The sequence below is a fragment of the Xiphophorus hellerii genome, chromosome 22 (genome assembly GCF_003331165.1).
Source record: "Xiphophorus hellerii strain 12219 chromosome 22, Xiphophorus_hellerii-4.1, whole genome shotgun sequence".
NCBI classification, from domain to species: domain Eukaryota; kingdom Metazoa; phylum Chordata; class Actinopteri; order Cyprinodontiformes; family Poeciliidae; genus Xiphophorus; species Xiphophorus hellerii.
This window is the reverse complement of record NC_045693.1, coordinates 4,589,066-4,603,491: the sequence shown is the minus strand read 5'-3', so window position 1 is coordinate 4,603,491 and position 14,426 is coordinate 4,589,066. Positions and strand designations below refer to the sequence as shown.

The following is a 14,426-nucleotide window of genomic DNA, read 5'->3' as shown; positions in this document are numbered from 1 at the left end:
TTTCCAGAGGTTAAAGGTCAACCAACTCACCTTTCCTCACATTTACAAAATCAAATGAAGTTTGTGCCAAACGTTCGTGCTGCTATCAAACAAAAAAAAAACAATTTATCAATTTCGTTTTTTGCTAATGTGGAGTGGAGGGCAGGTTGGTCTCTGGAAACCTATTTCACAATCTTAATTATAGCGGCACAAATTAAACATTTTGCAGCACAATTAATTGATATTTTGTAAATGTGGGGAGTGGCGCACATTCTCTGGAAACTTTTAAAAAAATCTTAATTATAGCAGCAGAATTTCTGCAGCACAAATACAAAAAATAACTACAATTTTGTGGCTAACCTTTGACCTCTGAGTCATTAATAGCTTTAAAATCATTGCTGCACAAACCAGCAATGAAATGTTTTTAAAAATGCATCAGTTTTGGGGGGTGAGAGCAAAGTATTTACTCTGGAAACTTTTTTGATATTTAAAATTTTAAAAATTATAACGGCACAAACATTAAAATTACATAAATTTTGTTTGAGTTGTAAAAATGGGAGGAAGAGCAAGTTGATCTGCCATCAGGAAACTTTTTAAAAAATTATACCTCCACAAATCTCTGAAAACTTTTGCTGCATAAATGTAGCACAGTTGATTCACACATTTCATTTAATTTTGTATATGTGGGTTGACCCTTGACCTCTAGAAACAATATCTTCAAAATGAAAGAAGCACAAAAGCACAATTATTTAAATTTTTGTTTAATTTTAATGTGAAGAGAGGAGCCAGTTGAGTCTGGAGACTTAAAAAATGTTTACAAATTACAGCTGAAAAGAGATTTTGTTTTCTGTAAATGTGGTGGTGGTGGTGTTAACTAACCTTTGACCTCTGGAAACATTTATTAATATCTTTAAAATGAAAGCAGCACAAAAAAGTCTAGCAGCAGAAACATAAAAATGAGATTTTACATAATTTTTGTTAAACTGTACGGAGGAGCAAGCTGATCTCTGATGTCCAAATTTTATAACTTACAGTTGAAGAGATTTTGTAAATGTGTGTCGGGGCTCGTTGGCCTGTAAATATTTACTAATATCTGTAAAACGACAGCAGCACAAAGGTTTGAGGCCAATTTAGTCTGATTTGAGTCGCGGTGCCGACTTCACTCAGGTCTCCTCAGAGGGCGCCAACAGATAAAACCCCCTCACCAAGCAAGCTTTAAAAACTACAGAGTAAGGCTTCGTAAAATGCGTACATTTGAATAAAACGTCGGAGTGCCTTGGTAGAGCTACTGACTTGGACTGGGAAGCGCCCCCTACTGGTGAAGTGAAGCTCCTGCATAACGTTTTCTGGTTAACGTGGTTCTACTTCGCCTACGCAGCGCTGCAGCGTGAGAGTGAGGTGAGACCGCTATGGTTGTCACAGCTAGTTTAAAAAATGACCACAGCTAACTTTGGGGGTTCTTCGCTTACTGAGCATCTCTTCTTCTCCTTCCTCTGGTGCATTGGCGTGTCGCCTGCACACACATTCCACACACACACGGTCAGGGGAACCTCAGGAAGGCGAAGCTTCTCCGGCCTCGCTCACAGTTTGGCGGCCATGAAGTTGATGTGAGGCTTCACCAGCGGGAACAGCGGCAGGCTCCTCTTGAACTCCGTCATGTCCTGAATCAATGCCGGCTGGAAAGAAAAACAACAATAAAAAAAAAGTTTGATGTGGGAACATAAAAAAAAAAAAAGTTTAAGGTTGTTTTTCACAGCTGATAGTCCGGTAGATTTTATTCAACTGGGGATGAAAGTTGCAACATTTGTTGCATTTTTAGAAAAAACCTGTTCCCCTCCTCACCTGTGGTGGCGCTACATCAAAAACCACTGAAGGAAACAACATAAAAACCTCTGAATAAGACACCGAGCGCAACTTTTATTCTTTACAAAATGCAAACAAAAATATACCGGCGTCAGATTTTAGCGGTTGTAGGATTTCTCTTGCCGTCCGTAAAATATAACGATTTATTGTTAACTTTTGCGTTTGTTTTGGTTGCATTTACCCAGAATGCCCTGCGTCGTAGTCCACTTTCTGCTTTCATACCGCCCCAAACGAAAGACTTTCCAGACAAACGGACTGAAGTTTGATTAATATAGAAAGTTACACGCAAAAACAATTAAAAATGTTGTCAGAGTTTTGTGGTATTTAGCAAATAGAAATAATTCTGGCAATTCTATAATTAGAATTTCTGGATCCAGAAAAGATTAGTTTGTTTTATTTTCAGTGGAAAAATAAAAGTCGTTCTCTGAGAACCAGAGGTGTCGTTTACCTGTGGCAGGGACGGAGCGGGGGCCAGGTTGACGTCGTTCTGGGCAGGAAACTCTCCGACTATCGGACCTGTTGCACAGAAACGAAACGTCAAGACGACCGAAGCCGACAGGGATCGAAAAGAAAACCAGAAAATCCTTCAGAGACTCACAGGAGTCCATCTCTCTGGACAGAACGTGAACGGACACTTTGTGTCTCTTTGCAGCTTCCACTGTGAGCCGCTCCTGCAAACAGAAACACCGTCAGCACCAACCTTGAAGCAATACGGTCAAAATAATATAAAATATATTAATACAATACAGCCTTTGGGGCAGAAATTGGTTTTATTTCAGGTATTTTCCTGACTGAGTGTCAGAAAAATATCTAAACTGACGTTTCGTTTTCCAGGATTTATGCTCCAACGTAAAATTAAAAACAAACTCCAGGCTGAATGCAGATTTAACAGATTTTAGATTTGAAGGAAACTGGATGAATTTGGGTAAATTTGAATTTTGTTTCGCAGTGTAACCTCTAAAAATTAATTCAGTGTTCTCTGCCACATTTGTGGTTAAATGTGGAATATTTTAAGTGTCTGTTTTCTGAAAACTCAGCTTATCAGTTATTAAAAAATAAACAAATATTTAAAATACATATGAAATTAAAAAAATTAGTTTAAGAAATACAGAAAATTCAGTTTGAACTTTTGCACCAAGTTTGTGGAAAATTTACCAAAGAGTGAAACCACTAAAATAATTGTTGGCTCCGATCTATTTATAATATTCAGAACTTTTAAAAAAAAATTTTAAATAAAAAATGTTTTAATTACAAAAGACATTAAATGCATGTAAAAGATTACAGAAAATTCAGTTTGAACTGATTGCATCTGCATGAAGTCAACATAAAATGAAACAACTGTCAAATAATTTTCTGTTACAGCTCAACTGTTGGATCCAATATTTTTCTAATATTTCGTTTTAGTTCATTTTTTTCTTTTTAAAATTATCTTCACTGATTTTACTCTGTTTTAGTTGTTGATTAGAAAATGATTAACGCTTTATTGGTGTAATTTAAATTTTCCGGAGCCGTCACTGCGTGGGGTTTAACCATTTAGAAATAATTTATTTTGAATGTTTTTCAAGCGACAGATATTTCTGCTGAACAAGTTGTAGATCAACAATAGTAGTTTTTACATAAATTAAGCATTTAAATGAATATAGATATATTTAAAAAACACCTTAAATCAACAAATTACTAACAGTAAATAAAGACCTAAACTAGAGTAAATACAGAAGTGTAAAAAATGCTTGAAGAATTTATTTTACTCTCCGATTTAAAAAGTTTTAATTCTAACCAATTATGCTACTCACTCTGTAAAACTGCATTATGTTTTCTTTAGTCAACGTCTTCAGATGTGCAACTTCGATGTTATCTGAAAGGCAAACAGAAGTTTAAACATAATTAGCTTGAAGCATTTAGAAACTGCATAAAGCAACAAACCTGCAGAAAAGCCGTTTATCCGAGTCAGGAAGTTATAAAAACTCAGAGTTAAAACACATTAAAAACAAAAACTTTGATGTTTTTTGGTTTTATGTGATAGATACACAACTACTGCAGTCCAAGTGAAAAAAACAGCACAAAATGTTTTTTTATTTTTAAACTAAAGTAAGAACCTGAGATGCGCGTCGTTCATTTGCATTCAGCCTGATTCTGGACTTTGTAGATAGAAAACAAAACTAGTAAAATTTCCACCAAAAATTCTGAAATTTTGTAGAAAAAAAATTCAGAAGAAAATTTGACATTTGAAATTTTCCACTGATTTTTCTGGAAAATTTATTAGTCTAAAATTTACATTTTTTTCTAGCAACTATTCTCACCGTTTCCTAGAAAACTAAAATTTTCAAGATACATTTTCAAAAGAAATTTTATACATTTGAAATTCAGAAATTTCCACATTTTTTGTAGAGAATATTAATATTAATCTAAAAATAAAATTTTCTAGAAAATTATATTGTTTTTTTTCTACTACTACTTTAATTTTGCATCTAGTTTGGATTTCCTTTGGGCTCGATTGAATAAATTCATTTCCAGTAACAACAGGATTCGGGTCACTTTGATTCAAAACATTTGCTGTAATTAGAAAAAGTTTAAGAAGGAATAAAAGCTGAATTGGGTGCAGCTTGTCAGTAAAAGTCTCTGGATAAACTCGGTTTTTACTTTTGTTAAAACTTCGTTATGAAAAGATGAATACTTTGTGTTGCACAAATTATGTTGGTAACCATTTTTACCCTGATTACAAATTAAAAGTCCCCATCTGCATCTACTAGCCAAATTTGTATCATTTTTGAACTGCAGAAAATTAGTCGTTGGGCCACAAATGGCCCCCGAGCCGCACTTTGGACAGCGCTGAACCAGACCGTGTCGGCCTGCTGCGTAAACGGCGTTACCTCTGTCGAAGTTGTACTGCTGGGAGATGATCTCCCCCCAGTACTTGGCGCACTCGGCGGACAGCTTCTTGGGTTTGTCCAGGCGGCGGATGGCCAGGGCCTGGATGTGCTTCTGGAAGGCCTCCTCGCTCATGTCCTCCAGCGCCTTCTCCATGGTGCGCAGGAACGCCTCCACCCGGCTCTCCAGGTAGTGGGGGGCCTTCTCCGACTGGATGATGAAGCGCAGGCCCTGCACCCCGTTGGCTCGGCGGGGCCCACTGAACACGATGTAGCCTTAAAGGGGGAAGGGGAGCCGGAGTTTGTGGGTTATTTTGGGAGTTGCATGGATTAGTTATGAGTACAAACAACAAATCAATTAATAAATTGGATTATAATTTAAAATAAGATCAATAATTTCCACTTGTGCCATTAATTTGTGAAATACTTTTGGTCTAGTTTCTAAAGAAAATATCTTGAAATAAGACAAAACTAACTTATAAGTAACTTCATAGGAAGAAATATTAGCTTGTTTCAAATCAATAATGCCACTAATATTGAGGAAAAAGTTCAGTCAACTGTCCCTGCACTGTTACCTAGCAACGCCAGCCAAGCCCAGGCCGTCGCTTAGCAACCGAGTTTTAGTTCCATTGGCAAATTATTTCACTTTAAAAAAAGAAAAATGTCTTCTGATAAGTGAACTAATCTGCCAATGGAACCAATACTTTTTAAATCAATATTAAGGAATTATTTACTTATAAAAAGCTCCTGCTTGTTGCCGAAAAGTTACTTAAAAATCAGATTTGTCTTATTTCAAGTTTACTAAGACACTAACTCTGTAAGATGTTGTGTTTTTGCAGTGTTTTAGTCTCAACTACAACAATTTTGTTTACAGAAACTTTGTAATTCCTTTTATTTGTTGTTTCTGCTTTATTTTGGATATTTAAAAAGTTTTTCAGTTTTAGTATTAAATGTTCATTAGGATTTAAGCTAAAACTGTCACTTGAGGTAGAATATTTTCACAAAGGAGTTTTTTTTTTTTAGCTTAAATGTAAAATATATGTATTTCTACAGTTTTGGCTTAATTATTATGGTGCTGAGTGAGTTGTTCTTTCAGCAAACTGCATTTTTCAAGCTTGTATGCTCCAGTTCATGATTAATTGATTACTAAATTAGTTGACCATTATTTTGATAATTGATTAATCACGATTAATTCGATTAATCGTTCCAGCCCCACTATTATTACAGAAAATATATTTTTTATTATTCCCAAAGTGTTGCATAAATCTCACATGAATGAAAACAGAGTATTTATTTAGAATTAGGTGGTAAATAAGTGAATTTTCTGGTGCCCGCTGACGTGACGGGAACTGACCCAGCTGCTCTTTGGTTCTCAGCGTGTTGAAGCAGGGCTCAGAGATGATCTGGCAGAACAGCTCCAGCAGCATGTTGTCGTTGGTGGTCTGCATGTCCGTCTGGTAGTAAATCTCGATGCCGCAGTGGTTGTGAACTTCGTTTCTCTGCTGGTAAACATACCAGCCACCTGAGAGAAAACACGTTTCACTTTGAGACAAATATTATAAACACGTAACAAACGGACGTATAAAGCTAATATTTACAGTTCTGCTCACTTTTCATTGGATATGAGATCCAAACATTTCCTCAAAAACTTACTTGGTTACTAGCGCATAATTTAATGTACTTCAAAAATACTTAACATTGAACTTTTTCAAATTTGTACCCCAAATAACAAGGACTTTGATAATTGATTGATCTTGATTAATCCGCTGTACTTAACTAAAAGACTAAACTGATAAAATTCACAGAAGTTTGTGGCTGTGATGTTTCTCTAATTTCTGCCGGTGACCTGGTTCACTTCCTCTCATGTTCCTCTGGGCCGAACGCTGAGTTTAATCAGATCTTTAAACACGCCACGGCGTCATCAGCGCCGGGGTCTTGCTGGGTCACCACGGCGACGGTGAGCGGAGGTCGACTTACCGTCCGGGACCTGCACCTCCCTGTAGCGAATCAGCTGGCTCGGGAGGAGGGGCTTGGTGTGAGCGTGCTCAATGAGCGTGTCCTCCACCATCTGCATCATGCCGAGAGCAGACTGGGAAAAAAATAAACAGAGGAAAAATATTCTGTTAATGTTAAGTCACGGTTATTTATCCGTCCTTTAATGGCATTATTTTTGATTTGTGACTGTTCTAGATTATTTATAACTGTTTATGGCTTTCTCAGGTAAAAAGCTTAAAGTTGGGAAAATGTCACAGTAAAAAGGTTTATGGGAAAAAAACCCCTAAAAATACAATTAAAACAATTTACTACTGATAGTAATAATATTTTCATGATGATCCTCATCATTTTAATTATTATTATTTTGATCATTATTTTCATTTATCATTATCCCATTATTTATCATCATTTTTCAATTGTATTTATTATTTTATTTCCTCATTATTATATTTCTATTATTATTATTATTACTATTAGTATTTTGTTTCCATTATTATTTTATTTTTCATATTTTACTTTTTAATTTCTTGTTATTATTAGTAGTAGTGTGTCATAGTAGTTTTTTATTTCCATTTATTTTCAGATTTCCATTATTTTATTTTGTTTATTATTTTTATTAGTAGTAGTATTTCATTTCATTATTATTATTATTTAGATAGTATTTTCTTGATTTTTGTACTTTTAACATTAATATCTAGATCCGATTAACAATAAAAAAAGTTTTTTTTAATTTTCCTTTTTATTGTTTAAGATATAAAACCAAATACTACTATAATACAATAATACAATAAAAAGTACACACTATTATTACTGACAGAATTATCATTGATTAATCAACTGTGTGTCAGGAAACAAGAACTAGTTTTAATGAAACAAAATAAATTTTCCCAAAGTAAAACTGAACAAACCTCCTTGGTGATGTTGCCATGGAGCAGAGCCTCGATGTGTAACCGTGACAACAGCTGAGGTATGAACGCCCTGAGGCGGGGGAGAGTTACGTCTGGAACACAGATCACAGACATTAGTAATCGATCACAGAGCAACTCCATCAAACTTTTAAATTCAACCATCTTCAAGGTAAGTTTTCAAACTTTTCCAGCAAAACTTAGGAAATAAAAACGATAAACTATAAATAACAAATTCACTTCACTATTACATGACATAATTTATTACTGCTATCAACAATGTTTTGTGATAGTATTCTAGTTTCTACAGCAGGAATAAAATAAAAGAAAATTTTATGTTTTGATCTGAGAACAAAGCACTAACAAAAAAAATACAACAATTTCAATAACTTTGTTTAAAATATTAACCAACAGTTACACAGATCGATAAGTCATTGATCCATTAGGAATAATAAATATTCATTACATGTTAAGCTAAAAAACCTTCTTAAATACTTTAACACAATAAACAAATAAGTCACAAAAATCTCTCACTAATTTTAAAAAACAAGAGAAGTAACTTTGCATATTCTGACCTAAAAAAAGAGAAGTTTTGTCTAATTTAACTTCAGACAGCAAGAAAAAATTTGTTTCTTTAATTAGGTGTATGTAAATATCAGGTTTCAACTGTAAATAATGTTTCCAAAGTTTAGGCTTTTAAACAAAAGTTAGATTGAACTTTATTACAAAACTGTGTAGTTTGAAAATCCAACACTTTCAAAGACTTTATACAGAAAACAAGCACTTTCCAAACCTTGAAAACACCTAACCGAAATTCAAGAGTTTAAGAATTTTAGGCATCCGTACAAATCCTGAAATTTAAAAAAAACGAGGGTTGAGATTTTTTAAAGGAGCAGTATTATATTTTATATAACAATCAAGTAATTTAACGGCTTGAAATTGGGTTTCTGTCTCTTTAAGAAGCACCTGCTCTTTCTGAAACTCCGCCTTCAGGAAGTCATCATAACATGGCTCCTCTATTAACCCTTTAACAACGTTTTTACTAGAAACAAACAAACAAAAAAACAGAAAGTAGTAGCTCCTATAATGAGCTCAGCAGCTCCACCAGGTGTTTGCTAATTGCTGCTGGCTAGTCTGAAGGAGCTCAGTGGGGGAGGAGTTTACCCCACTCAGAAGGCGGCGCTACATCCACCCAAGTGTTTTGCTCAGCTTAATGGTTGCCATGGAGATTAAATGATTTCTCAAACATGTGTGAAAGAATCAAAGCAACACACCAGGTATGTTTTTGATAATTGGATAACGTTACGATGGTAAGCTCCTAAAGTCGATTTTACGTGATACTGTCCCTTTAAAGGAGATTAAACAGAAATACAGGAAGTGACCCACCATCGAGCGACTCTCTGAGCTCGTCTTTGGTCCAGCCAACCTCGGTCATCAGCAGGCGGAGGTAGTACATGGCGTGCTGGTGAGGCTGCTCGGCTCTGAAGTTGTTCAAAGATCTCATGTACTGGAAAGAGAGGGAAAAAAACAATAATCACAAAATGGAGGCAAAAAAACAGAAAAAAACCCAACAAAAAACCCCCAACAAAACGTCTCATAAACAGAGTACTAAAACGCGGCAGGAAGTCTGGACTTACCGCCTCTTTGATGATGTCAAAGCGCTTCTCGTCGATCTCGAAGGTCGCCATCTTCTCGACGATCTTCTTCAGCAGGATGTGCTGCTTGTCGTTGTAACCTTTGACCGAAAGCTGCAGCGAACGGCAGCAGGAAACAGGAAGTCCAGAAAGACAATCTGTCAGTTCTCAAGAGCAGGAAAGCTTGAAGCTTTCAGCCCGTTTATTAGCGGTCATAAATTCACAGGAAGCCGATGGACGCTCGTTAAGATGGAGCAGAATGTTAATGAGGAAAGCAGGGAAGTGGAGAGCAGAAAAATAAAAACACACAAACACGCATGCAAAATGCCCAGAAAATGGAGTCATTTAGCAATAATCCATCACCAAGAAACCCAATCCCAATCCCAAGAGAACGGAGATTTATCCCAAGACGCTCTGGGTGAATATGGATTTAAAATTAATAATCGCACTTTCTGAACCAGTTGAAAGAAAGTTAATTTTTACCAAGACAGTCCACCTCTTATTGTGACAGTTCCTTATGTTTTTACATCACATACGTTTCTCAAATAAGTAAAAAATATTTCTTGTAAATCAAGATGTTGGCATGTTAGAGAAAGTTAAGACTTTAAGTCCTTTAAACAGATAAAAATAGCTCTGCTTTGATTACATTTCTCTATAATTTTAAAGTTTTATGTTTTTGCAAAAACATTTCCGATCAGAAGAAGGCTAAAATTTTAACTTAGACTAATCATTAAGTTCAAATAGTTTCAATCTGTTTCTAAAAGTCTCAACAGGAAGAAATGTTTGTTATTGACTTTAATTTTCTTCTTTATCCATTCTCTTTTTTTTCTCTGCAGGAACTAATTATTTTACATTCTCAGTTTATTAAATATAATCTTGCTTCCATGGTTCTGTTTCGCTGCGTCATAAAGTCATCCTCCTCGTCAGTTTATTTGTTTTTCTTGTTTGTTCCTGAATTATTTTGTCTCTTTCGGATCTCAGCAGCTCAGATGTTTCCTCTCCACTGTCACCCCATGCATGTCCGCATTTTAAATCTAAGACTAGTTATTGAAAAACAAATAATTTACAGTTGAAACCAGATATTTACAAATACCGTATTAAAAGAAATTTTTGTTTTTTCCGCTCCATCATTTCCACTGTTCTGGGTCAGAAAGATTTACCTAAAAATTTAGAGAATTTCTTATTTTCAACAAATTTACTCGTTTACCGACATTATGTTCATATTTAGTAGCATTGCCTAGCTGATATCTCTAGATTTCCCATCTTGTGAAGTGCACCAGTCCCTCCTGTAGCGAAATGCCACCACATCATGATACCACCTCCACCGTGTTACACAGCTGGGCTGGAGTTCAGTTCTGACTTTATCAGAAAAAACGATGCATCTGCAGAAATGAAGGTCTCGTTTTTAACGTATACATTTACAAACCAATTTAGGTTTTTATGCTTAGGGTTTCTGCAGGTTTCACCAAATTAAATTTAAGAAATGTAATTTCTTAAATTAAATTTCAGAAATTAATTTCTTAAAATTTCATATTTTATAATTTAGTGCCAAGATTTTCTTAGCATCAGAAGCGAGTCAGTGGTGAAGACGATAATTTACACTTACCAATGATGGATGCAAAAAAGCTAGCTGCTAGCTAGCAAGCAAGGGTTTATTAGCAGCTAGTTAGCACTAGCCTCAACCATCTAAAGTCAGAACATAAGACTTCTGTATGAAACTCAAACTTTTGCCTGCAAAAACGTCCAAGAAAAATAAACTACAGGACATTCAACAATAAATATTTGTATTCAAGACCTTATTTAACGTATTTAAGGCCATCTTGATATTTTCTAATGAATTTAAAACATTTTAAGGCCTCAATTTTGGAAACAGGAATTTAAGGATGCGCAGAAACCCTGATGTTGCTTTTGCAGCAATGGCTTCTTCCTCTCTGAGCGGCATTACCGTGGCTGCTAGTAGGGAACCCGTCCCTTATTCTTATTTTCCCATTTCCCAGGAAAATCTAGAGAAACTCATCCATGGATTTATCTTTGGTCAACTTAAAACACAAAAAAACAAATGTTGCTTTCATTTAACTCAAATTAGATTCTTTTGAAGCCATGACATCAGCTCAGCCCTCCCAAAAAGTAACATGAATGTGTGTAAACTTCTGAATTTGTTTATTATTCTGGACCAATTATATTCCGGGTAATCCCAACTGACCCCAAAACGGCAGAAACCTCTGATGTCTGTAAATACCAGGTTCAGCTGTAAATCATGTGCAGGCCGAGGAACATGTCAATCAAAACCTGCGTAGAAAACCAAGGCATTTGCGTTTTGTTAAACCCCTCAGAGGCGACCTTTGAACCAGCCCATACACTCCAAACATCTTACTTACTGTGAGGGCATTCATCACTGAGGATGTGTCATAGACAAGCCCGGCCAGGCGGGCTGGATATGCATACTCTCTTAAATTATCCTTCAGTAACCTCAGAAACAAGTAGGTCATGTTGCAGTGCACAGGATCTGTATAAAGGTAGCGACTAATGGAAGAGGAGAAAAAAACAAAAAGGGAAAACGTAAAAAAATAAAGTTTTTTTGTTTAGGGAGGAATGGGGGGTAGAGAGATTGGACCGAAAAATATAACAAACAAAACAAACAAAAAAGGGAAGAATGATTTAAACAAAGGAACTGAGTATGTATATGCAGCCGGATGACCAGCTTTGTGTCGCAAAACGGAAAACTCGTCTCATCAGATTGTGTTTAAAATGATGTGGTTGAGAAGCAATGCAAAAGCACAGATGAAGGAAAACAGAGGCGAGACGGACCAAGCCTGGGTTGGAAGGTTGGAATTGTCAATAAATCGCTTTCAGGCGTCAGGAATCCTAAACGAACGCTGCGAAAACACAAAATCTTACCAAGTAATTCTGGTCCATGTTTCTAGTACACTTTAAAATAAGACAAAACTAACTTGCAAATAACTTTTCAGCAAGAAATAACAGCTTGTTGTTTTAAGTCAATAATTCCTTAAAATAGCAGAAAAAACACTAGGTCCATTTGCAGATTATTTCTCTTGTACCAAACATTTTTTCTCATATTACAAGTGAAATGACCTGCCAGTGGAACTAGAACTGGGTTGCTAGGCGACGGGCTGGGCTTGGCGGGCGTTGCTAGGCAACGGCGCAGCGGCAGTTGACTGAAAGGAACTGGAACTTTTTCACCAATATTAAGGAATTATTGACTTAAAACCAACTCTTATATGTTCCTGAAAAGTTACTTGTAAGTTAGTTTTGTCTCATTTTAAGTGTAGTAAGATATTTTCAGAAGAAACGACACCAAAAGCTTGGCAAGATTTTTTTTCTTGCAGTGAAAGTCTTAAATTTTATGCTAAAGAAGACAAAATGTTTCAAATGATGACACCAGGGGGTCGTCCTGGTGCTGCGTCGTTTTTCCTCACAGGAACAAAAAAAAGGTCAAATCATCATCATCATCATCACCTGTGAACCCAGGACAGGTTGAGCCAGTCTAACGGTGAATAAGGGAGTGGCGGCGGGAACATGGAGTCTAGGATGCGACGGGAGGTTGGAGGGGGGGGTCTGCATACTTACATACATCCCATAGATGGTATTTTGGAGGTCATAGTTCAAGCCTGCTAGCTCGGCTGCATATGCATACTCGTTGAGGGAGTCCTTGAGGAGCTCCAGGTACAAATACGCCATGTTACAATGCAATGGGTCCACGTATGCAAACGGGCTGCAGAAAAAATTACAGCGATCAAACATTACATGCAGACAATTTCACTACAGCAGGGGTGTCCAAACTTTTTGCCACGTGTGTTACAGACTCAAAAACACAACCTAAAGTCAAGCAAATAAAGTAGCCGGATATCTACTGCAGATCCAAAACCTGAAAGGGATTTTTACGGCCGTGCGTTAGGGCCTCTTTAAATAATAATAAAAAAGGAGTACATTTCTGCCATAAACTCCAAAATTTTGTGATTAATCTCAGAAATTTATTAGATTTCTGAGATTTTAGAAATCTCAGAGATTTTCTGGAAAAATTTCATTTTCTAAAAGATTTTTCAAATGACAACAAGAGACATTCTAATTTCAGAAATTTCTAAGTTTTCTCAAGTATTTCTGACATAAATTTACTGCTTACAACTACTTTAATTATGCATGTTTGCTGTATTAAAAGAAAGACATTTAGTTTCATTTCTTTTGGCCTTGATTGAATAAATTTATTTACAGTAATAAGAACGGGATTTGGGTCAGTATCTCAAAGGTTTACTATATTTATCCAAGTCAAGAACAGAAACTGATTTAGGTGAAGCAAAGTTGATTTTTCAGTAAAAGGATAAACTCAGTATTATAACATTAATTATAAAAAGAGGAATACTTTGTGTTGTACTTTACATTTTTCTGTGCAAGAAATTACATTTTTTTTCACTTGATTATAAATTAAAAGTCTCCATCTGTATCTACAGGCCAAATTTCTGTAATTTTTTAATTGCAGAAAATCAGTTAAAGTGCCACAAATGGCCCCCGGGCCACACTTTGGACACCCCTGCTGTAAAGCTACAGTTTGTTGTCTCCATTATCACGGCTGTGTCAGCAGATTCTTCTAAACTGAATCCGATGGAAGATATTCCTACTTTTCCCCCAACATTAGGATGCTGCGTTTTAGCTAATAGTCTGGAATTATTTAACTTGAGAACTTAAAAAAAAAGCAGCTACAAAAACCAACTAATTAAAAAAACTGAACATTTTGTCCTTTTGTGGTGTTAAAAAATGTAACCTTTTAATTTCCTGTACAATACAACTGAGAAAATGATCGAAAAGGAGAAAAATACATGTTTAAAAAATAAAATAAAGAAGCTGCAAAAACAGAGTAGGAATGTGAGCGCTCCTTTAAATGCAGAAAATAAAAATAAACAAAAATGTATTTAAATATTTAGTGTTCTTGAGTTCACATTTGCCCTGAGTTATACTGAATCTGATTAAACTGAAATAAAACACAACTGTGCTGTGATAACTTGCATCCTTTGGCAATAGTTTGGCTAAAGGGAGCAAAAGATCTCAAAGGCATCAGTCAGGAGAAGGAAAAAAATCCAATAGATTCAACAGACTCAGATGTATTGAATCTAGATCAGTAGATTCAATACTGACCTATTGGTCTAGATTCAAAAGGACTTAATTTAGAG

General features: G+C 35.7%; 1 protein-coding gene across 2 annotated transcripts in view; it reads right to left on the bottom strand.

The window, feature by feature from the left end:
- Nucleotides 1-945: 945 nt before the first annotated feature.
- The window catches only part of LOC116713643 (insulin-degrading enzyme-like), a 29,865-nt gene continuing 16,384 nt past the window's right edge, over nt 946-14,426 (bottom strand). Inside the window, exons 15-25 of one of the 2 annotated variants that reach the window (XM_032553855.1) lie at nt 11,622-11,766; nt 9,247-9,357; nt 8,996-9,116; nt 7,613-7,704; nt 6,687-6,798; nt 6,064-6,231; nt 4,713-4,985; nt 3,636-3,697; nt 2,441-2,513; nt 2,291-2,358; nt 946-1,655 (exon numbers count right to left, since the gene is read on the bottom strand). In XM_032553855.1, the coding sequence (XP_032409746.1) occupies nt 1,560-1,655; nt 2,291-2,358; nt 2,441-2,513; nt 3,636-3,697; nt 4,713-4,985; nt 6,064-6,231; nt 6,687-6,798; nt 7,613-7,704; nt 8,996-9,116; nt 9,247-9,357; nt 11,622-11,766 (1,321 nt within the window). In that variant the 3' untranslated portion in view covers nt 946-1,559. Of the gene's footprint in view, nt 1,656-2,290; nt 2,359-2,440; nt 2,514-3,635; nt 3,698-4,712; nt 4,986-6,063; nt 6,232-6,686; nt 6,799-7,612; nt 7,705-8,995; nt 9,117-9,246; nt 9,358-11,621; nt 11,767-12,831; nt 12,977-14,426 lie in introns of both variants that reach the window. The other variant, XM_032553854.1, reaches the window with a different exon arrangement.